The 25,127-nt window shown below is 44.4% G+C and overlaps 1 protein-coding gene across 8 annotated transcripts in view; it reads right to left on the bottom strand.

The window, feature by feature from the left end:
• The window catches only part of ARVCF (ARVCF delta catenin family member), a 239,979-nt gene that overhangs the window by 121,710 nt on the left and 93,142 nt on the right, over nucleotides 1–25,127 (bottom strand). For 4 of the 8 annotated variants that reach the window (XM_032705632.1, XM_032705633.1, XM_032705636.1 and 1 more), the window contains one exon: nucleotides 23,129–23,379. The exons of 1 other annotated variant lie outside the window; for it this stretch is intronic. In XM_032705632.1, coding sequence (XP_032561523.1) covers nucleotides 23,129–23,379 — 251 coding nt within the window. Of the gene's footprint in view, nucleotides 1–11,029; nucleotides 11,148–23,128; nucleotides 23,380–25,127 lie in introns of those variants that run through there. 3 more of the 8 variants (XM_032705634.1, XM_032705639.1, XM_032705637.1) reach the window with 3 other exon arrangements.

Raw genomic sequence — 25,127 nt, 5'->3', positions numbered from 1 at the left:
ACACTGCCCCACATCATCACAGGGTGACATTCACAGCCACCTCAGGAGGAAACACTACCTGAGCTGCTGAGCCAGCAGGCACAGTGTGCTCTGATGTGCTTCCCCCAATTGATCCCTGCTGCTGTCACACAGAAATGCAGCTGACACATTGCACACCACCTTCAGTCACCACATTTCAATAACTTCAATGAAACAAGGAGAGACTGACTTCAACAGTGCCACCATCATCACCAGATGGCTGAAAGTTCAACTCAGCACCAGCAAAAAAACCTTTCTGTGCCATCAACACTCTCCATTTCACAGCCTCCTGCTCTTTTCTGGTAGCAACTCAGCAGCCCCCTCAGGTAACACAGAGCCTGGATCTATCTAGTCTGACAGTTTGCAGTATTTAAGCCACCTACAAGGCCTAGTGGAGTGTAAAGATAGGCAAAAATTTCCTCCAACACCCTGAGCACCATTAGCAGGCAACAATTTCCTCCAACACCCTGAGCACCATTAGCAGGCAAAAATTTCCTCCAACACCCTGAGCACCATTAGCAGGCAAAAATTTCCTCCAACACCCTGAGCACCATTAGCAGGGCCCTGGTGTGCTTCTGACAGCACCTCTTCCACTCAGACATCACCCAGAGCCTGAGGAAAGCAGAGCCTCCAGGCCCCCTGCTATGAAGTACCTACATCCTCCTGTGGATGCTTGTTAATTCTGGAAAACTATGAAGGAAGCTGAAATTTTCAAAAGCATATTACAGCAAGTGAGGCATCAAGCAGCTCCCAAACCTTCCTGATAGCCAACAGCTTTCTGCACTTACATTATCCAATGAGTTAAAGGAAGAAATATTTGGCTGTTTGAATTAGTGCATTGTCCCTCCAGAATAAGGAGTGTACTCGGCTACAGAGATTTATCTTCTTTACCTCTTGTATCACTTCAATAGTCAGCTAAATATAGAAAAATGGTAATTATTTAGCACATCTTTAAAACAACAATTTCCCTCCCAATTAATTTCCAGTTCCTCAGATTAATTATCTACTCAAATTTTCTTGATGCACATACTGCAAGAAGCTGAATGTGTTTCCTGTAAATTAAATCACCTTCAGAGATAATGATGCTCCTAAAACAACTCTGACTAAGCAAAGAATCAAAAATCCATTCCACTAAATCTGCCTGGACGGGTAGAAGGCAGAAACCAACATCACCAGACAGAGAAACTCTGGAGCTTGGGCCCAAGCAACAAGCTGCTTTCACCTGCCCCCAGGGTTAATGACTCCAATGTGAAAAGTAGTTCTGGCCCAAATAAGAACGAAACTCAACTCTCCCCCAAAACTCAGGGATCATCATCACTGCTCCCAACGTCAGCACTGTGGAGCTGCACTCCAGAGTCATGTTCAACACAACCCTCTGGTGTGAATGAGCTTCTGCCTCACCTGGAGGCACGAAGGGGCAGAAGATTCTTTACAGATATTAATTACTTCAGTATTGTACAATCAGAACTCCGGGGGAAAAGAAGTTTCTTATCACTCAAAGCTCTGTCACTTGAGCACAACAAAGGGGAACGTTTAGAACAAAGCATGTCTGAAATCAAATATCTGCTAAAAGCTTACACATTTCAAGCCTGTCTAGATTACTAAGTGGAAATGCTCAATCAGACAACAGAGAGAAGGCAGAGCTGGCAGACAATGCAACCATCTTATAAAATATTTAAGCAAAGCACGAGACCACTGATAATATGCACTTGGTCTGATATAAACGATGTGGGGCTTCATTTCTTTTCAAAAGAAAAATAAGTCTTTTAGCAAGACAAAAAGAGAAGGAAGGGTCATTAAGCTGAAATCCCAGGCGACCAACATCTTACCTGGGGAGAGGTTCATTCAAATTTCATAACCCTAGTGAGTGAATAAGGTAGGCAGAAGGGATGCTGGGGTCAGAGGGGAGTGAATGATGCCCTGAATGTGGAGCACAGTGCTGCCCACACAGACTCACCCCCAGCCCCGTGCAGGGCCGGGCTGCATTCTGGGACATGTCCACTGCAATTAGGAACCAAATAACTCTGTGCAACGGGGCTGAATGGCATTTGCTCTCCAGAGACCACAAGTTCCAACTGAGATTTCAGCTGTGCAATCAGATTTCCATTCTTAACTCCTTCATTTCCAACGCCACTGATCTGCTCACCACACTCTTCCCTTTCCTTCCATTCTCAGCTAAATCCAGAGACACAATTTTACAGAGCCCTGGCCCTGCCTGCAGCCCCAGGTCTGGACTGTGACAGCCCTTCTCCAGAGTTAATGAGACTCTCTGCAGAATACCAGCTCTGAACTGCTGTGGGCGTTACCAGAACCCAGACCAGAATTTCAGAGACCAGGAAAAAAAGTGGGAAGTAGCCCTGTAAGCCCAGGCTGAAGGGCACTGTCAGCCAGGGCAACTGGGAACAATTCTGAGAAACTGGTCATGCACAGTTGCCAGGACCAGTATTGAGCTGATTTTGTGCAGTGGAGATCATCACCTCCCATCACCTCCCCACACACTGGGTGTGCACCTTCCCAAACACACCTCCCAGCAAAGTGAACAGCCTGTGTGCCCACACAATCCTACAGGCATTCAGTGCTGCACCCCCCCACAGGATGGGATACACAGCACAGAAACAGAACCACAGAACAATATTTCTGCTTGGGGTACCTTGTGCAGTACCCAACAAAGCCATCTCCACCTTTTGGTCTCAGCAGAACATGGAGTTGACTTTTAAGAGTGAAGAAAAGTACCTTTTCCCAATTTGTTAGCCACCCAAAAATCTACAGGAAATGTGAGAATAAGCACAGTGTAAGTGTAGTATTTTCATCATTAACTTAAAATTTAAAAGCATTTTTTAAAAACACTTCTCTATCATTTACAACCAGGAGCAAACTGATTCTCCCTGTCCCTTTAAAAGAAAACTCTGGATTCTTTAGAAGAATAAAACAAAACACTTAAGGGAATTTTAAATACAGGAAGGAGGGATAAGAGCATGGGGGAAGAACCCAACAGACTTTGTAAATATTTTTGTGATTCCAGTTGCCAAAACAGTATCCACATAATACACCTTAGCCAAGTTTCTCTGAACAAGAAAATTCAAAGAGTAACAATTCATGAAATATCCCCACACATTTGCAGTGTATTTATGCCAGCACTTCAGCTGCTGTGGACATGACTCTTCCTTTACTATCTTGATTTAATGGCAGATGCTGATTTTACCACTGTCTCTTTTTCTGGAAAGACTCTGGAATTCAGCCAAGCTTGGGATGGGTGTTACACAATATCTGCTATGCCTCTTGGTAGAGGCAGCAGAGGAAGAAAATTACATTTGAGTACTGAAAAGTTTGTACTGGCACTGTTGAGCTGAAATTCTGAAGTGCCAGCTTTGTGAGAGAAAGAAAAATAAAACTGATCCTATGTAAATGAAACACAAACATGATTTTGACTGGAGTCTCAAAAATCAAGGAGAAAAACTTACTGGATTAACAGTGTGTCACACTAGATTTAAAGAAACTTGCAGGCAGATGCTTCAGTTCCTATTTACACACCAGAATCAGCAGTCAGGCTTTCCAAATTACTCAGCAGATTGGTGCAGCACTTTCTAATTGATCTCTAATCACATCTGCAGTTGGGGTATACTCGCTTCAAAGGGCTGAAAGCCTGTCCCTCATTTCTGCTTACCTATATAGCAGCAGTTTTCTCTTTGAAGATTTGGCCCTTGAAGAAAATGTAGGAAAGAATACGTTTTTAAATCTAACACATTGAGAAGGGCCACAACTTTTTCAGCAATGGAACTGAACAACATTCTCCCTCTGCTTTCTCATACAGCTGGAGGAAGATACTTGGGTTTGTGTGTTAAAATACAGAAGCTGCAACTGTGAATAAGGTCCATCACTAGTACATAAAAAATGAATTAGTGCTTCTTTGCACCTCCCTGCAGTCACAGAAGGGTGCAGTGTCACCTTCTGTTTGCCTCATATTTCCTCAGTGTTACCCAAGGAAGTTGTCTTTGCCACCTCCTACACCTCAAATGATTGATGGCTGCTGAGTCTGATGTAATTACAAATGGCTCTTCCCTCTAGAAACAACCTGCTAAAATGAATATTGCACCTCAGAAGCAAAGTATTACCCTTAAAAACTGCCAACAGTGTGCACTAATACATAGCCCTGGTATTGCTGTGCATCTAACGGGTGTCACGGCTGCCACTGACAGATGAAAAGCCCACTAGGAAAGGGAAAAGAAATGGGATGTGATAAGATTGCATCATAAAACACAAGATAAATGTGTTGCCATGACCAAGATGCATTGTAACCTCGGGGAATAAAACAACATGTCTGGGTAGGAAGAATGACCCAGATGAGATGGAATTGCTAAGGACAAATGTGAAATGTTCCTCCTCTAGCACACATTTACATATGCTAATTGGAGAAATACATTCTTTAAAACTCTTGCAAACATACCATAGTCTATTCCTGTTGGGCAAAGAGGGGAATGAAGAAATGGAAAGTATAGTAAGCTTATTAAAACACATGGAGGGGGGGTGAGAAAAAAATATTACAGAAAAAAAATAAAACAGAAGCTGCAGCATCAAGTTCTGACACTTACTGCTCAGACACAATCAATCACCCTGCAGAAGACAATTAATGCCATAACTAGCAGATTTCAGAAAGTTGCCATATATTTAATAAATAAAGATTTACTAACTTGCATGGCAGTGCTAGAAGGTAAGGACAGGCTTTCCACATAACTGATTAATTGTAATTTCATCCAGAAAACTGGGTGCTCAACTTCACCCAACCCCCTATGTCAGCTGGCACCCACTGCCACTGCCCAGGCTGCCTCCCCCCTTCCTGGGCTGGAGACAGAACTCTGTTTCCCTCCCGTTTGCAGAGCAGGCAGCAGGTCCAGCCCCTCTGAACCCCGACGGCTGCACTGTGGTTTTGTGCACACCCAAACCCAGGCACTGGGCAGGGCTCCAGTTCCTGAGGTTCCACAATTTCAGAGCTGCCATAGTGAGGGGAGAAGGTTACACCAGGAAGGTGCCTGGAAGTTAATGATGTCCTTGGGAGAACAGGAACACGACCTGATGCAGACCCAGAGCAGTCGCTCTACAGGATTTATGCCAATGCAAGACAGTGGTGCCATGAAAAAGCTTCCAGACACCACTTCAATATAAAGAATCAGTTTGGTTCACCAGGGATCTAGCCACCTGCGTAATCTGTTCTCCAAATGAGTCATTCTGTTCATTCAAAACAAAATAATTTGTTTTGCATTGCTGCAGCACAGCACTCTGAGAAGCACCACGTGTATTCTGACACACTGGTTTCCTTACCAAACCTTTCTCCAGAGCTACTGGGAATTAACATACTTTCAACAGCCTGTATTGAACTGCCTAACCAAGTAACTTCATCTCATTCAAATGTGGAGCTCTCATCTCTGCATGATACTGGTACAAACATTTGTTTCTTTGCTAAACTCCTCACACGCCCAACCAGCCAAGGCCCACTTGCTGTTGTGCCTGCAAGCCAAGAGGGCCTTTATTCCCCCTACACTGAATTCTCCTGAGAATCCTACCAAAAGAGAGGGATGCAAATCTTACTAAAATGATTTGAAAGCGTTTACAATTCAAAGAGCAGAACCATCCTGATCACACACAGGACCCGTTCATATCTCAGGGCTCCACCACCCATGAAAGACTTGGGCTGCATCTCTTTTATCAGATCCTTAATCAACTCTAAGTTCATACTCTGAAAAGACTTTGAACATTCCAGATGATTCTTCTGATCAGTGTTACACTACCCACATCCAGAGTAATGCCACTTAAAATAAATCATCTTCTCATCTCCTCCACATATGTATTTTTATACACACATACATATATATACAAACAAACACACACAAAAATACATTCTCTACAGTATAAAAATAAGCCCTCACACTGATTTCATTACAGGCTTTCAGGAACATCTCTCTGAACATTACAATAGTCTGGCTGAGAAAGTTCTACTAAAAATAAAAGTTCAGAGCTGTGCCAAGTGATTTAGCTTGCAGAGGCAGAAATTCCAAACCTCAAAAATTCTCCAAGTTTACTTAGAACAGTTTTCACTTTGTTTTTCGAATGCTGAAGTGTTGTGATGCTAAGGATAGATGTGTGGGATTAGCCAAAAGGGAAAACTCAGGCATTTCGATTTCCTGCTGGAAGCAGGTGTGGGCTTGACTCATCAAAGAGGCACAGAACACCACTAAAGGTATGAATTTGCACATTTCTGCAGTATTCAGGGAGCACTGAGCTCATGGAGTCACCACCCCTTAATCACAGAAGGGATCCTGCCCGTCCATCTGCAGATACAAAAAACTGTGCTTCCCTAAAAAGCAAGTGTTGCTCATCAGGCTCCTCTCAGGTACAGTCACAGCTGTTCACTCTCAGGCATGCAGACAAATGAATAAAAAGAAGGATCCCAAAGCCTGGCTGCAACCTAATGAGATACAGGAGACACAAAGGACATTGTGAAATGTAAAACTATCAAAGTCTGACTTGGAGTTTTCCTTTCATCCAAGAATCTGAAATATGCTCTCTCTAGTCTCTGGATTTATTTCAGGGATACCATTCACTCTTCAAACTTCCATTGGAAAAACAAAACCAAAGAAAACCTACCAGCAAAATTCTATGTTTCATTTCTCACATGCTACTAACACAACAGCAGTTTTAAAAGAATATAGTCTTTTTACTGCTCCTATCTGTCCTTGAGAAGATCTGACGAAACCAAATGTATAGAGAGCTCCCAGGCCAAGGCATTTGAGCTATGAAACCCCTGTGTTGTCACCCTGTTCACCAGGAAGAGCAGCTACAGAACTCCTGCCCACACACTTCCCTCCATTCCTTGGCCTTTTCTTTCTCCCGATAACCTACTTAATACAGAGCCACTTCTCCTCCTTGGTTCACTTCCAGGAGGAAGGTAAAGGTAAAGCCCTTCCAAGGGCCTCCAATGGCCTGGGTCAGGATGCCATTCCTCTTTTCCTGGAGCATGCAGGGTTCCCTTCAGTTTTTAAGCTGGATCAATTCACTGGTCTGTGCCCACAGAATGGTCCTAAAGGTGTGTTTGCAGAACCAAGAGGGTGATTTGTTTTATACTATGGGAAACCAACAGCCAGCAGCAGAAGAGGATCTCCCTAACCCCAAAGCTGAATTTCCCATCTCACACAACAATACACACAAGTATTTTCAGAAAGGAGAACAAGCAGTGGGGAAATCTGAACCAGGGGCTTCTGAGAGGTTTCCCTGCCCACAGTTGCACAGTTTTGCTACCACAGAGGAAATAACTTAGCACAACTGAGGAACAGATGTGGGAACAGGTAAAGACATGCTGAGGACATGCTAAAATCCTCACATTCAGAGAAATGCCTTGTTACTTTAACACTCAAATACAGAGACACAACTACTTTCACCTAGTGGCCCTGATTCTACTCCTACTGAATCAAAACCTTAAGTTAGTGGCAGAAGTGAACTCCTCAGAGAAAAGTGGTTGAGATTAAATGTTTGCCAACAGCCTTGTTAAAAATGGCCAGTCCATCCAGTTTCAAATGCAACTGCTTAATATGCTTCCCTCCCCCCCCCCCCCATTTTATCTTCCATAATGAGTCTTTCTACACTGGAAAAGTCCTGGAGCACATATACTTTTTTTTAAATATTTATTTTTACTCACTGCAGTGTAACTCAAGCAAAAACCACAGCCAGCTTGATTCTCCATGTACACCAGCTCACCACCTCACGACCTCCAGGACAGGTGGTTAAGCAACACAGCCTCAGGAATGCTCTGCTGGGAATGTCTATTGCCATCCCAAAGCTGTACACACACAGTCACACAAACTGGACACTGTAGGCCCTCATCCCCCAACAGCACTTCCACAGGAACACAGTTCCTGCTGCAGCATTTTCAGGCACAGAACACTCCCACAAGCCGCACCGTGTCCTGCTGCAGCTCCAGAGCCTCCAGGTCGTGGTGAAGGACCCAGCTCTGTGAGCCCCTCCAGCAAGAGGTGAATCCTCACACCTGAGTTCTGATGTTCCACACCTGAGTCAGGCAGTGACTGCCTGAAGAGTTCCAAAGTCCCCCCTCCTGGAGGGCATTCTGCCTCTGTGGCAGAGGTGGTAGAAGGACTGACCGCGTGTCTCCACTCAGTCACTCCAGTGAGCAGTTCAGCATCCCAGAACATGTTCCCTTTGTCCAGCTCTGCTGCACAGGTCACACTGCTGGCAAAGGGTTTACTCTGGGAAGCAGGGAGGAGTCAACATTGTAGAGTGCTGTACCTCTTCACTCCAAGGCAGCAGAGCACATTACACCTGTCTCAGGCCTCTTATACATGAGAATCCGTGGGGGAATCCCTACAGAGATCCATGTCAAAAATTACACTCCTTATTTCTTTCCAGTATGACTTGCCCAACTGTTTGGAAAACGATGGTGATGCTTTTGCATGCTGTGCCTCCATGAACATTTCTTCCACGAGCTTTCCATCACTGGCACAGATTCACAGCAGGTATGTCACCAACACATTATCTGCTTTCTCATCTATGACTTCGTACTCCCTCACATCAGGATCATCCTCCAGTGAAATGCTTTGGGGACAAGTGCTGAAGAAGGGCAGCCTTACTGAGTTCAGTGCCTGAATTTGAAATGTTAGTGAAGTACTTTCTGAAGCAGGAATAATAGAGAACTGAAGAGTTTTTGGCAAAAGTCACTTTAAGTGACTCCTTTCCCCTTCACAACTTCATGGCCCGAGGCAAGCCAGCGCTGGAGGTTTCACAGCCAGATCAAAGCTGAGTGTGGTACAGTGTGCACACGTATTTTAACAGTTCCAGCCTTCAAGAGCCTTCTCAATTTCATAAACTCTTTACTTACTTCCACACCACTGCAGATACTCAGCACAAACTTCAGCAGTTTTCATCCCTCAGCAGCAGAAGGGGGATGGCCCAGGGAGGACTCCGGGAAGGCGACCCCTGCCCTCCCTGCTCATGGCCACAGGAAGAGTGTTCAGCATTTGTTTTCTTTACCAGTGCTCCCAGGTATGATGCTGCTTTTGTGACCCAGAACCTGAGGAAGGATGGCTACTCCCAGTAGAAGCCAAAACCATGATTAGAAATTACTCTTCATTCTTTTTAATTACAATTTCACGGCTGTCTTTATCTAAGCACATTAGGTCTTCAGTTAATGTGGCAGGAGTCCATTCTAGTACCTCTCATATCTTTACTGGTATGGATTGTATAGACTTGTCATCCACCTCCAAGTCCATTTCACTGAGTTTTATTGAATAGTGATCATTACAGCTAAAGAACTACTTTCTAGAGGCCCTGTAACTGCACAATAAACGTATCTGACAACTCATGGCTTAAAACTACCACCTTCCATTAAGCAAAGCATTCTCTAATACACTGTTGTGCTATCAGACTGAACAGTTATTCTGTAAAAAAGACCTCAGAATGAATCGAGAACCATTGCTCCGACAGCAAAGATAAAATGCCATATCTCTGCCTGATCCTCAACTATGACAGACAGCGTGAAAATTAAAACCATGAGATTTTTTTTTGTTTTGATAAGAAAGAAGAATTTACAGGCTCGCTGAAATGCATGACCTAAAGTGATTAACTACAACCTTCCATTCTCCCTCAGGCTTTTCTGCCTATGAACACAGAAAACCCAGAAGACACGAACACAGCTGTACTGCACGGGTCAAAACACATTAAATACACCTTTTTTTGCTGTTAGCATTCTGCTCCTCATGTATTTTCCTTCATGTATTAAAAAAAACCAAAATCCCTTAGAGCTGCTAACTAGATCTATCTATCTAAAACTCAACAAGCCACGGCAGGTAATCTGACAGGTACAGCAGCTGAGGGTCAGGCAGTACGAACAGCACCACAGACAAACCAAACCCCTTCCTCCCTGAGAAGGCCACAGGTAGTGTGAACACAAACCAGCACCCAAACAGAACCAGGATTCAGCCACCTCCAGCGGGCAGGACCATGATTCCAGGGAATCCTGCAGACAAAGAAATGCTCACTCGAGGGCCCAGCTGAAAGGGCTACTTTCCCTTCGAGGGAATCAACATCCTATTTGCATCAAGAAATGATTCAGTCTGTTCCTGAGATGGGCAAGTGGAACACAGAGTGCTTAAACAAACTAGAGAACCTCTAATAATTCCAGTGCAATGAACCTAAACAAATTCACAGATGTATTATCAGTCATGTGTTATCACTGAATTTTCTTATTCTGGAGTACACTGTTTTAAATTATGAAGGCAGAAAGGAAAAAGGAGGGTTAAGAAAAAGACACAACCACATCCCAGTTGGAAGAGAAGCTCTACCCTGCCACCACCTGAATTTATAGGGTTTCCTGAGGCTTACAAGGCAGATGAAGGAGGTTACCAAGGAAAGCACCTATAAATTACAGGAGTCTACATGATCTCTATTGATTTAAATCTACTCTGCAACAGCTTTGTCCTGCAATACCCAATGACACTTCAAAGTAAAGAATAACATTTGAAATATTTTTGCACAGAGTTGTAAGTCCATCACAATTACTAAGATAACAGCCTTGAGGACTTTATGTTTAAGACAACATTTAGTGAAAAACTAGTTATTTCCCTGGTATGTCCAGCGACAAAATCAAAGAGAAAGCCAGGGAACACGGTATGGGAAAAGCAAACATCTAACAAAAGCACAATAGCAAAGCTTTCTCTTTTAACAGCACTATTTCTAGCTGTCCATGTCAAACAGCTCCCCAGATTTATTGAGCAGGACGAGAAGGTCAAAGAACACAATGGTTTGCTTTTTCGAGTGTTCCATCAGTTACCACAACAGAGACAAAAGCAGGATCCCTCTCGAACGCTGTGCTGCAAAGAGCGGCTCAGCTCCTGCTCTCAGTCCCCAGCCAAAAACAAACGCACGAGTAAACGAGAAACGAGCCCCTCCACGCTGACAGCTCTGCCCGCGCCGCCGGACCCGCGGGGAAGGACGCGAGTTTCGCACTAACCTGTTTGAGTTCCGCAGGCATTGATGCGGGGGGACGGGGCCGCCGACCCTCGCGGGGAACTCCTCCGGCCGCCCGCCGCTCCCACAGCCCCCGGGCTCGGCCGGGCTCGCTGCCCCGCTCCCCTCACAGCCCCCGGGCTCGGCCGGGCTCGCTGCCCCGCTCCCCTCACAGCCCCCGGGCTCGGCCGGGCTCGCTGCCCCGCTCCCCTCACAGCCCCCGGGCTCGGCCGGGCTCGCTGCCCCGCTCCCCGCAGCGGCACCGCGGCCGCCCCGCAGCCCCTCGGCAGCCTCGGCTCGGAGCGAGCCCATGCAGGGGCAGAGCGCCGCTCCGCCGGCAGCAGCGAGGGCGGGCTGGCGGTTCCCGCACGGCTCCGTCCCCGCCGCCCTCACATGGCTCTGCCGCCGCGGCCCCGGCGCCGGGAGGCTCCGTGCGGGGGGCGGCACCGGCGGGGCGGCCGCAGCCGGAGCGGGCTGGGCCGGGCTGGGCTGGGGCGGCCACGCCCGGCGCCGGGGGAGCGGGGGCAGGAGCGGGGGCAGCGCCGGGGGCGGTGGGAGCCGGGCCCTGCCCTGCCCGGTTCAGCCCCTCGCCCTGCCCGGTTCGCACCGAGCGGCTGCGCGCCCGGAGCCCCCCCGGGGGTTCCCCCGCTTCCCTCCCCTCCTGCTGGATTACAGAGACAAAGAGGGAGAGCGCCCGTCCGCAGCCGCTCTCGGAGCGGGAACCTGCGGGCTCCGGGTCCCCTTCCCACAGCGCCCGCACGGAATTACTGCCAGGTCTGACAAGAACGCACAAGAAAGGAAATCCTCGCGCCTGCTTACTTTTCGCACTTCACTTCGAGATTAATGGCATCCCTGATGCACCAACACCAGAGAACGATGATCTTCCATCACTGTCTCCTCCCTTTTCCATCTCACAAAGATGCGGCGACGCTTAGAGCTCAAAGTACAACTGGCCTCATTTTTTAAAACCATTCACCTGCCCGCAAACCTGCCCCACATTCATTAAGAGATTCTCCGGATAAATTATTGAATACCAGAATGAATGCCAGATGTGCTACACCTTGCATCCACCACATTCGGCAACAAAAACTGGGACTTCACAGCACGGTTCAACCTGGTTTGCACATCCACCTATTTCTAGCAAATTGGAAGCACCTGTTTTTTAACATTCAGTCTTCGAACAGGCAGCCAGGCTCCAAACCTCCAGAGAGGCAGGTTGGGAGGTGCAAACCAACCTTAACTAAACCTGAAGCGTTTTTCCCCCTGGAGCCACACAGGAGGACATGCTTACCCAGCACTGGAACTAAGCCTTGCCCTTCCCTGTGAGCACCTGGCCAGGTCTGGGAGGCAGCAAAGTCCTCCCCCAGTGCTAAAAAACCCAGCACTTCTTGCAGGCACCAGCCAAGGGGCAATGGCTGTTTTTCCTCTTCCACACCGGGTTCCTGCAGCAAACCAGTAAGTGAACCCAGCACTGTAACAGCTGCTGGCTGGGCAATGGTAATTAGGACTGAAAGATACTGGCATCAAATTAGAGACTATCCCTGGGAAACAGGCAGAGTCAGAGACAGTGAGACCAGCTATAAAGCAGAAAGGAAGGTATGTTACAATTTAACCTTCTTTAATTATCAGAATAGGCACTTTAGCACAAAAGGGTCTTTTCATCCCAGCTTCAGTTTCCCTAAAAATTTTAGAACATACTTCCAATGTCACTGTAACTCAGAGTTGGTACCAATCCTACAGGATCAATGTGAAAACTGCAGCATCCCCTATACAAACATTTAAGACCAGAAGAAACGTTTCAGACTTGTTTAATTGTAATTTCAGCCTTCCTGCTACTGCCAGTGTCAGCATTCCAGCTGAACACTGGACCTAAGGCTTTGGATTATAGGGACAAAGAACAGGGCAGAACTACATCACCCAACTCATCCTAATTTGTTTAAAAATAAATGCCATATAGTTTGACAAGGGCAACGGTAGGTGTTCCACAAGGTTTGGCTGAAGTGAAGGTATTTGCTTCACTGGAGGGCAAAGATGCACTCTATGTACAGGGGAATAATTCAGAGGCAACCAGGAGTGGCCATTAATAAAATACTCCAAGGCCACGGCAAAAGGAACGCGGTTTCTCCGAGTCTCCTGTACCTCTGTACAGCACTCCCCCCCTTCTCCTTGTCCAACTTTCCTTCAGTTAACACACTAAAATAGCTCCACTTTTGTCGTGCTGGCACAGAGCAGCACCATTCAATTTAGGCATGAACCTGGCCCTGTGCCAGACCTTTCCACGCTGTCAAAGCACAGACCAGAGTAAAGCCCATGTCCATGGGGCACCCAAGGAGCTGCTCCTGCATGCAAAGCAGTGACACTGAAAACCCTCCTGGATGGATTTGCCAATTCTTACTCACTTAAGAAGTCTCTCCTGTTGTAAACCCACAGATATTTGTGCAAGACGTGAAAGATTAGCACTGCTGAATTTTGGAGTCCCACCTTCTGGAGTCAGGTTATTATTTAAAAACATTACTTTCCTTTCAAAAATATAATAGATGCTTGTAGGCATCCCGGTTATAAATTAATTTTGAGAATGTTTTGACTCAAAGCTAGAGGATTTTATTTTTTTTTAAAGGGCAAATTACATCTTAAGTCCCCTCTTTAGCCTCTTGCAATATTTTACCAGCTCATATAATTCTGAATTGCTGGGATTTGGCACTGCTTAAGTCAAAGAACTAATTACCTAAGTAAGAGTTATGGATTGGATCCCTAAGGTTATACTGCACTTCCAAATTCTGGCAACAAACGCTCTATCCATTAGTATCAGACTGCTGACTGCATCGCAACCGCCCCCTCTTTTTTTTAATGAACCTTAAATTCTTAATCTGTCACATTTTTTCCAGCTGCAAAAGTAGTGAAAACCTTCCTTCTTCTCTCTGAGAAATTAAAAATTTATAAATAGGAAGGGATTTAATCCTTTGGAAGATGGAGCAGTGTAGTATCTGGGCCAAGCTCTCTTTTCTTATTTTCTCCCATTACCCTTAAAAAATTCCCCATCACTGGTGCTGCTCTATAGATTGATATGCTCTCAGAGGCAGTAAAAAGGAAATGGTTTACAGCTCTGCCTGGGACCATAACATATGGCCTCAGTGATATGTAACTTCCATAAACCCAGCAGAGCAAGGAGGCACAAGATGAATCAAGAGTCCCAGGTAACCACACAGGCAAAAGCACCACCATCACCCATGGCAATTCTCCAAATTACAGAGCCTGTACTCAAAGAAGGGCTTCCATGCCGAGGGTATTTTACTGTCCTCCTGTGAATTCCGTGCAGCAAATACAGCAGGGAAGTGGGAGAACTAAAGCACAGCAGACCCTGGTGTGCCAGTGTGCCCCACCACGGTGATTTTAATCCAGACAAATGCAAACACAACATTCCATCTCCAGGATGCATTTGACATCTTTTCCTGCTAGCATTTTCATCATTTTTACATGTATTTGAAAAGTCACAGTAGCCCTTTCAAAGCAAAATGGTTGTGTGACCCCAGCAGGACACATCCACCAGGACAGTTCCAACACTTCCTTGGCCATGGTTTTGACAATCTGCTTGCTTCCACAATGCAAGGTTAGAGATGGAGACAAAGCCTGATCACCTCAGTCAGGGAGCTGCTCCATATAAATGGAGGATGGTTTCAGGTGTCATCCTTAGTTAAAAATCCAGTATTAAAGAAGAGCTCTGCAGAATCACAAGGCCTAAGAACAACAGAGCAAAGAGGAAGTAGACACTTGCTGCAGGTTAGCACCATGAGGCATCTCAGCAAGTTCAGGGGATTTTAATTTGTATACAAACACAGCTTCCATCTTGCTACATCCAATATCAGTCAACTCCATTTCATCCAAGTTGTCATATGACAGGAGGAGAACAAGGACAGGCTGGTGCCAGCACTGCTTACATGAGAAGGAAAGGACAGAGGAAGCTACATGTCACTATATATAGGTCACAGTTGAATGAATGACCTATGTTTCTACCCAGCAGCTTCATTTAGATAAGAATCAACTGCATTTTAAGGGGATAAAAATAAAAAAATCTCCTCCAGTTTATGAAAAAAAAATTTAAATCACCATGGCATTTATAACGCAATGACAACAGCAAGGAAAACAAATCAAGTTTAGGGTTGGTGCTGTGACCATAATTTCATGCTGTAGTGATTGGAAAGGAAAACAAAGACTCAAATGCAGGAAAAATAGATCCAGTATTAACTATTTTTTATTTCTTCGATTTTGTTTCGGTTTTTCGATTTTCTGGATGATTTGTGCTGTACTTCAAGCAGCACATTACAAACATTTGCTCAGAGGTACCAGCTAAACACGTCATTCTCTCATCCAGAAGGCAAAAATGTGGTTTGCCACGATGTACTGGACTGCTAACTGTCTGCAAAATCTACCCATTTTTATGGCAATTACTGTCCTCCTTAAACCAAAACCTCAAGCTGTTTTGCAGTTCCTTCTGAAGAGAGCATTAAGGTCTCTGTGCAGGAAGTTTATTCCAGAGCAAGTTTCTTATATTTTAAATAGTTACATATGAAAATAAGACTGCAAAAAGGAAGAAGAGCTAATCAAGATGGGTTAGAAACATGGACACTATAGTTCTTTTTGATCTTTACAGAATTCTAAAAATGCCACTCCATCAGCATTTTAGACTAAGTCTCTCAAATGAACTCTGACAGTATTCTACAGCACTTCCCAGTCACCACAACTGTGGTTAGAAACTATTCTCTTCAGCTAGTAATTTGGTAGGTTAAAAAAGGAAGCAGTTGTTGGGGTTTTTGTTTGGTTGGTCTGTGGGGGTTTGTTGGTTTGTTTGTTTGGGTTTTTTATATTTATATAGAGGTTAAACCATGACATTTATTTAAATCAAAGGCTTTAATTACAGTTGGCACAGCCCCAGGCTGCCCATGGCCATCCCTGGCCATTCTGTTCTCAGTCACACTGATGACTTGAGTGAACTGCTCCCCATCTGAGACAAAGCAAGCGAGAACATCATTTGAACCATTAACAAGATGGCTCAAACCAGCGAAAGAGTGAGTGATTTATCACTGTCATCATAACCCAACGTTCATTTTGGCCTCTCTCAGCATTAGTTCACAAGAGCTCACAGATCCTGCAGGTAGCTGAAAGGGAACCAGAGGGAAGGCTGGGTTTGCAAAGCCAGGCTGAGCCCTTCAGGTACGAAGCCCAAAGGGCTCAGGGGCAGAGGAAACTGCCTGTTAGGCTGCCTGGGAGCTTTAAAGTTCCTGCAAAGCACTCCTGCAAAGCACTCCTGCAAAGCACTCCTGCAAAGCACTCCTGCAAAGCACTCCTGCAAAGCACTCCTGCAGCCACAGGTGGCTCTGCCAGGGCAGAGACTCAGGAAGATGGAGCAGCTCCTGTGCAGTGCCCTGCAGGGAGAAAGCTCTGCCTCACTTATGGGCACAGATCAAGGTCTGTGTTAGGAACAAAATCTTCTCATAAAACTGGGAGATACAGCGCAAAAAGATTTTGTGATGGTTTAAAATCTTTCTTCCTGAACATCGCAGCTGAGCTAATACAGTCATGTGCCTGGGAACTAAAATGTAGGAGAACTAAAAATCTTGAAAAGCCAGGACAGTTAATCATGTTCTGCTGCCTGAGCTGAGGAACAAACAGGCAGCAGGACATGGAAATAAATCATAACTTTAATGTAAGATGACTCAAGAAGCAAATGTGGTAAATGTGACTAGAAAGTTGGCTTCAAAAAAAAAATCCTGTTAAACTTGATACTACTCTTTAATGTTTACATTTTAATGTTCCTTCTTTTAAGACATTTTTAATAATTACTTGCTCTTATACTTACCAATGTTGTAACACTCAGATGTCATGCAAAGAACAACCCAGATGCCTGTTTACATAATGAGGAACACACAGCAAGCAGAATTAAATTTTAATGTGTTTCTCTTATAAGTTCTTCTAGAAGAAAACACAGCCCTATTAGTAAAGCAATGTAAAATCCTGGAAAATTATCACAAAATAGGGAATCTGTCATTCAATTTAAATGTTTTTAATTTAAACCTGTCAGAGCTCTAGGCCAGAAAGGTTAACAGTTGTGAAAAATCATTCTTTCACAAGTCTTGGCAAACAAAACAAGACAATTCTTGCCTTTCAGTTGCTTCCAAAACCTCATTCAATAAAAATTCACACAAAACAAAAGGAGTTGAAATTCTCAAGGCAAAAAACCCTGCAAAAATACTTGAGATGCTTAGGGTAAATGTGGTCATTGCTTTGCATTATTATAATCACTAGTGCAAGGCAGTTGCTGTCCTGCTGACAAACATTAGATGGCACTTTGGAATTTAGCAGTTCCCACACAAAGTTGCAGAGCACATAGTTAAGAGATGAAGTGTGAGATGTGTATGTGAGGTACTGTTAATGACAGAAAAAAATGAGATTTCTGCCTTTTGGAGCTAGAAGTATATTTTCAACCTGCACATGTAAAACTATAAAATAGTATGTGATTAAGTCTGGAAAAAAACAAATCATTGTGATGGAAAGAAGAAAATAATTCTTTCCTTACCAAACAGAGGGTCAGTTTTTCAATTGCTGGGTTCCCTTTTTTTAATTTTTTTTTTATTGAATCCTTTGGAAGCTACTTTTTAAACTAAGCTTGCTGACCAAGTTTTAGACAAACACTTTTCAGATGTAGAGTGGATTTGGTGCATGCCAGCAGTTCTGAGCCCCAAATAACTCTAATAAGTGGGGTTTAAGGTGGTTTGCTTATCAAATAAATCCCTTCTGGAAGGCAGTGCACAGCTTCTGATGCAGCTGGTCAAATCTTAGCTGATGCTGACATTGATGCCAATATTCCCATTCACTTGTATCCATGTTTTACCATCTAAGGCCTTAAATGAAGACTGAAGAAAATCCATAGGGGAGAGATTATTCAAGAAACAGAAGAACCAGCAAATGTAATTTCTCTCAGCAATACTGCCTGAGTCCCTTTCCAGAGCCTCCCATATGATGTATACCACGATGCCTGCTGCACAAACTCTTTTTTTTTTTGTTAGCCTTGTGCTATGGAATCCTCCTGCAATACAGGAAGCAGGTTCTAGAATTTCTTTTGGAATTTGGGTCATCCCAGCAGAAAGGCAAACAGCAGGAGCTCCTTGAGCTCCCAGTGGTGCAACATGCCATGCTGTCACCTTGTGAGGTCTCCATTTGACACCTGCAGTAATCCCAGGAGAGCTCCTGCAGCACTTTGGGCCTGAGAAACACCAATTCTTTGTGTCCAGTTCCCACTGTTGCTGAGCTGTCACCAACAGGTCCTGACTCACAGTAAACCAGGAGCTGGTGCTTTCACAGAGGTGGGACAATGTCCACCAAAAAGGCAGCAAAAGCTCCAAGCTAAATGCAGTTATTGTCATGTCCAACACAGCAGAAAGCAGGGACGGGCTCACCCCTCAGGCACAGGGAACACACCTCCCTGAAGAGCAGCTGAGTGATGGCTCCTGGGCCAGGTCCTAATGCTGGGATTCCTGAGGACTGCAAGGGTCTCACAGCTCACACTGAATTCTGATCTAATAACTCATTCTCCCATGGGAATCATATTCCCAAATCTCCCCCCTTCCTCCCCCCTGGAACCTTGGAATAGTTGCACAAATGCAGAAGCTGAAACCTGACCCAGGTCGCTCCTAGAAACTCAGTCAGACCACTCACAGGTCCTGACTGTGCAGGATCAGGCTGAGGGCAGGGCATGTGTGACTCCCATGGGAATAACTCCCCTAACTCCCCAGGGACCTGCAGGGCAGGGAACACAGGAGCCAAAGTACAGAGGGGAGCCGAGCAGGGGCAGCAGCAGCTGAAGAAGAGAGAGGAGACTGACACCAAATCACGCTGTTCCCCTCAAGCACAATGTGCATTTCCAGAGTTTCAGCTGGTTTGGTAAAGAATTAGGACTATCCCTACAATTCTTTCAACATTTTGCTATCCACTCAGTACAAGCAGACACAAACACCCAGGGGTTAACTACCAATGAGGCTTTTTCTGAGGATTTGGCACTGCAGCAGGAAACAGTACGGGAACACCAGGGAGCTGTCAGGAACCAACAGCACTGCTGTCTGTACCTGACCTTACCTGCGAGGCAAAAACCCCAAAAAGTAATTTTCCATGCTGTCAGTCCCTTAATATCAGCACAAATATGTTACACAACACAGGAAGCCAAGAGGCACCACAGATTAGAACTAATTACAGAAAACTTTGCACACAAAGATGGAACTGCTTTCTGTAGGAGATGGAGAGGAAAAGAAAGGTAAGGTGAAGATTCACTGCAGCTCAGAACCCATTTTTCCTTCCTCTCTGTATATGTTCAACCATATATACAATATTAATGCACCCATTATATACAATATTAATGCAACCATGTTCTTAGCTATCAAAGCACTGGAAACAGCCTCTATATTCTAACAGTCTGTACTACATCAGTGTGGAGCAGAGAATCTTAAATAGAAGTAATGCAATACAGACAGAAGTGTTATTGTTGCCCACACCAACTCAGAAAGGTGAACTCCATGGTATTTTCTCAGAAAAGCAATTTGAACTAATCTTGTATTTTTTTTTAATTCTCGCCATGTGTTCTGGTGTGTTTTAGAGTTCACCTTTTACTTGAAGCTGACCCTCATTTCACTAAATGTCATTTTTGGCAGAAGTCAGAGGTACCTCAGATTAACATAAAGATTGAAGAATACTGGTGCTTAATTATGGCTATAAAACACCTGCCTAAAAAAAACAGGGAAAAAAAATAAGGAAAAATGTGTTTGTTAGTTTTCAAACAGGTGTTATTTCTCTGGAACATAAGTTGAAACATAAATGATCCAAATAGTAACTATGAAAATATTCTGTAGCTTTTTTTCCACAAGCTGTTTTTGAAGAGCTATAGTCACATGTGCAAAGTGAAAAAAAATTTAATTTTATTAACTAGGTTGATTTTTGACATTTCAAGATGGTATTTTAGGATATTCTTTGTTGGGAGGGGGTAAAAGTATTCCATAAAGTTCAGAATTATATAAAACTTGCAACAAGACTACCAATTTAATGCCACTAGGTTTTCAACAAAAATATCATTCTAAGAAAAAAAATGTACACATACACAGTCTTTGATTTGAGTTTAAGCTACTCTGGGGTCTCCTCAGCCAAATGTGGCAGATGATATATCTAAAAAAAACCAACATAAAAACATCCCAACAAACCCACTACTGGGAACCTAAGAAACTGGAAGTAACAGTCAAATGTAATAAATTTTTAATTATTGGATGATTCTGTTAGGGTGAAGACTTCTCAGATCAACCCATTGACAGGCACATAAGAGTCAATCTATCTGATCACTAAAACCCTGGACCAGCATGCAAGGGACTCATTTGTGTTATTTATCCCATAAATACCAGATGTGGCAACTCCCACAGCTTTCCTACTGTAAGAGGGGGGGTAATACTCATCTTTTTTTGACAGGAACCCCCCTCGAATCCCTACAGGGCACTGTAAAATTTCTGGAGTCAGAGTATTGTTACAGTGCATTTGTTGGCAAAATCAGTTTATTGAATGCTGTACTTTATTTTGGTTATGGAACACTAACAGGAATGGAAGTTGTCACCGTGCACCAACGGGAAACAATCTTTGAATGCAAACCTTGTTCAGCTCCCCAGCTGATCAGACCTGCCAGAGCTCCTCTGAACCCCATGGAGCCATGCCAATGGAAACCAAGGCAGGATATGGCCTCGTGGTTAATAGGTTTCACATGTCTAATGTTTTAATAAAAGTATACATAAAAAAAGAATATTCTTTATTATTAGAGAGTTGTGCTGTGGCTGGTGAGCTGTGCAGGGGAACCCTGCAGCTCTGGGCAGTCACCCAGCCCAGCACACGTCCCAGGAGGGGACAGTCCCACTGCCCCTGCCCACCTCAGCTCCCGTGGCCAAGAGCAGCACAGGGCTGGGCTGAACAGAAGGAAATAAAGCCAGGGAGATGAAATCAAACACCTCCCACAGGAGGAGTGGTAAGATTTATCAAGCCTGTAAAAAACAGTATCACCGAGATACCTGAACATGGAGAAGACACGGAGAGGTGCTGCTCAGCAGCCACTCAGACTCCTGTGCTGTGCCCGCACCCTGAGCTGAGCTAAAGGCAGCCCCTGCCAAGGCTCCAGGGCTCAGGACACTGCAACAACCCATTTGCATCACTTACTTCAAAAACTAGAGAAGCAAACACAAACATACATGAACCCACTGCTCTTCTCTCCATAGTACAACCAGAGCTGCACTTCCAAAATCCAACAGCCACGGCCAGTCAGGTGGCTCCCACTGCTCAAAGCCAGAGACAACTTCCAAATGGAAAAGCTACTACTTGTTTTATAATATTCATGACAACAAATGGCTGAACAGGATGATGCACAGAACTCAGCCAGTCCTCACTGAAACACAGCTCCAGAGAACTGTATTTCACTGCCGTGCCTGAGCCATCCTCACAGACAGCACAGTACAGATGCCTTTGCTGTGTGTACTCTTCACAGTGAAATGCAATATATAATACTAAAGATAAAATCATTATATATTCTGTGTAAGACTGAATGTACAGCTTTCATCTTTCATTTAAACATTAGATAATGAATTCTAGTAAGTCAGGGAGGAATTTGGCCCTCAGTATATTTAATGAGAATTCATACAAATAAACCTCACATTAATTCTTAACTGTGCGTATTTAGCTATTCGACCATTTTATTTCATATACAAGCTACTCTAAAAACCTCAATGCTAATAATTTATGAACTAAAGCTCCCCTCACCCAGTGGCAATGAGCTGAGTGTACACAGATCCAGTCTGGGGTCATTTACAGGGCTGTTTCTCCATAAGAGTCACGTAGACTCCAGTAACTTAAAACTCTTTTATTAAGTTTTCTTGGAAGTGGTTGGACCTTAAGCCATTACACTGCAGAAAACTCATGCTTCATCAGTTTTGTGGATCAGGAATTTCATTCTGAAGCTATTAATCAGGCACTTTGCACAAAGCCGTTCAGAAAAAGTGAAGGTGAACTCGTCCTTTTCCTGTAAAAAACAGGTAAGCACAACTCCCCTCTCCCAGCCCAGCTGCTAATCAGAGGATAACACCCTACAGCTCCTACCAGCCACGGTCAGACTTTTAGCCTAACCAGTGCAGGCTGCTCCTTTCACATGAAGTCCCAAATTCTGGCATCTACATGTACAACACCGTGGTAGTTGTTCACAGAAAAACAGAGCTAACAGAACAGAACAGAACGTGGAGTCTGCCTGAACACAGCTCAATACAAGGATAATTGTAAAACAGTCTGGTATAACTGGGAAACAACTTGGAGAATCCCCACAGCCCAGAGTTTCTGAATTGAACAATGTTTTCTTAGGAAACAGACCTTCACAAATGGCACTATTGCTTCTGCATGACTTACCTTGTGTGTCAGAGGGATTTGCCAGCTGAAGTAATTCAGAGACATTAAGTAGTTTATCATTGCACATTTAAACAGTTAAAGAACACGTATCAAGCAAGACAATATTTGGAAATCTAAAGCTACCCACAAAGCCAGTTTGCATCATTAAAATAAAGTCTATCAATTCACTACACATGAGAAACAAATTATGAAGTCCTCCCTCCACAAACAATAAGGCTTCGCAGGAGGGAAATTCCTGCTTTTCATGCTGCTCCCTCTATTCAAAGTCCAGCTATTTCTGATGGAAATTTTGTTTGCTATGGAGATTATGATTCAGGCTTCTTTTCCAGCCACCAGCACATCACCACACTTACAGCAAGTGCACAGATTCAGAGAAGGGCGTGAAGATCTCTGTTTAGGGTTTACACTCAATTATGCACATAGTTTCTGAAGGATCCCATGAGCAAAGAGAAAGTAAAAACAACTTCTGAGCCAAGGCTCTGAAGTCTGAGCTGCCAAATGACTCGATGGAGCGTCGCAGCTCTGGGGTACTGGGAGACAAGGGATGAAACGCTGCCCACCCCCCTGTGCCCCTGGCTGTCCGGGGTGGGGCCTGTGCTCCAGGTGAGCTCTGGGGACAGTGAAGGGAGCAGGCTGTTACCTGCAGGACGAGCTGCTGCCAGGCGGTGGCCAGGGGCTGCCCGTTGCCAATGTTGCAGATGCTCAGCCTGTCCGTGGGCTGGCTCTGGCTGGCGCGCTCCAGCTGCAGGGACACGTTGCGCCGCTCCTCCTCCAGCGCGCGGGTGAGCCGCTCGAAACGGGCCTCCTGCTCCTTAACTGAGGCCAAAATGCTGGCAGCTGACCTGATATCATAGTCATCCATGACTGCTGGCAAACGCTCCTGCCTGTCAACTGACCGGGGCAAGCGGGAAGGGTTAAGGCAAAGGGTGGGGAGGGCACAGGTCAGAGGTTAAAGATAAAAATGCACATCGTTAGTCACCCCACTAAAATAGGTTCACTCTAAGAAGCAAACTGCAGTGGTCTGTGAAAAGCATCCATCTTTCCATCCACTAACTTGGCTTTAAATTAAGAATAATTAATCTAAGACTTCCCTCTTCAAAAAAGAAAGAAAAAAAAATGCTCACCTTGGAGAGAATTTATATTTAATTCCTTTGATCTTTTTGCTAGAATTGCTCTGACGAGGGTTTTCATCCCTCTTGCAAAGCTAATTTCACTGTGCAAATAATAATGTACTTAAATATATAAAAAAAGATACAGCTTTGGAGGGAATGAGGAACATTCTCACTACAGACACCTGGAATTTCTGTCTTTAACAGCATAAGTGAGAAGATTAACATTTTTAAGGACAGAAACGTCATGGTGCAAGAAAACAGTTGCATCCATTTTTCCCACCCCCCAGTCCAAAGTTAACAGACAGTAGCTGAAAATAGTTTTCATTTTTAAATTATAGCAGCACACTGTAATATGGAAAACATTTTTAAATGCAGAGTGTGCAATTACAGTTGAAATGTGCTTGATGATTTCAGCCAATGAAACGGCCCTTCATGCAGCTGCTCACTAATAATGCAAATGAAAAAGCCAAAATCAAACATCTTCCATGGAAAACACACAGGGCTGCTTGTCTCTCAGTGCAGAAAAAAGAACTTGGGAACCAGCTCTATGGGATGTATCTTCTGCCTTATGTCTTCTCTAGCAGGGTTATGAAGTATCCCATTTGAAACCCTATCTCCAGCTGTATGGTGCATGAAGTAAAATTCCCCATTGATCCACAGATCTGGGATGTGAACATCATTTAAAACGTTTTCCCAAGAGTATGAAATCAGCAACACAACGTAAGCATAAATGATGGCTTACCAGAACCCTTTCACTAAAAAAGTAACCAGTTTACCACTGGACTACTTGAAGCACCTCTGAGAGAAGCAGAGGCAGAACTGCCTCGAGCTCCTGTAATTCAAGAACTGTTCATATTCTGTGCTGAGAGTTAAGTCCTGAGAAATTGTCCCTTGATGTGCTGCCAAAGACTCTTTGTTTTCCATCTTTCAACAAGGATTTCCATGAGCACATATAGTTCCAAACCCTGGTTTCCTGGTGCTTTGCAATTCATCCTTCAGTGCCCTCAGATGATGCACACACTCCTGACTGATGCATTTTCCATGAGGGTTACATTTATCAGACCCCTCTCCTGTGCAGATTCTTTGGTAGTGAGTGATAATATGGTCATGTACTCGTGTGTTCCCAAAGCAGGAATATCAGTAGCTATTAAGCTGCATATTTTCACAGTTTATTGGAAACTCCTAAGTAGGCCTGAGGTCTCCTTTCTTTTGTCATATATGGTTGAAATCATCCAATGGGCCCAAAGATACTGGGGCAGAAGTAAAAGACCCCAAGCCAACAACATACACCTTGATTTCATGGGAAATCACCTGCCAGGAGCTCTGTGTTCACTGTTAACTCCTACAGTGCTGCTGAAGGAGTTGGGTTACTATGAAATCACGTTGGGAACAGTGTAAGGATTACCATGTATTCATCTCATCCTGTTCACACATAACCATGACTTCAGCCTTTCACTTTTGCAGACCAGGAGGCAGAAGTGACTTTTCTCATTTGTACATTGATTTAAGTTCTGTTTAGATTCTGAA

Source organism: Chiroxiphia lanceolata, chromosome 18, assembly GCF_009829145.1.
Source record: "Chiroxiphia lanceolata isolate bChiLan1 chromosome 18, bChiLan1.pri, whole genome shotgun sequence".
NCBI classification, from domain to species: Eukaryota; Metazoa; Chordata; class Aves; order Passeriformes; family Pipridae; genus Chiroxiphia; species Chiroxiphia lanceolata.
The sequence above is the reverse complement of the archived record's forward strand: the minus strand, read 5'-3'. Positions and strand labels throughout refer to the sequence as shown.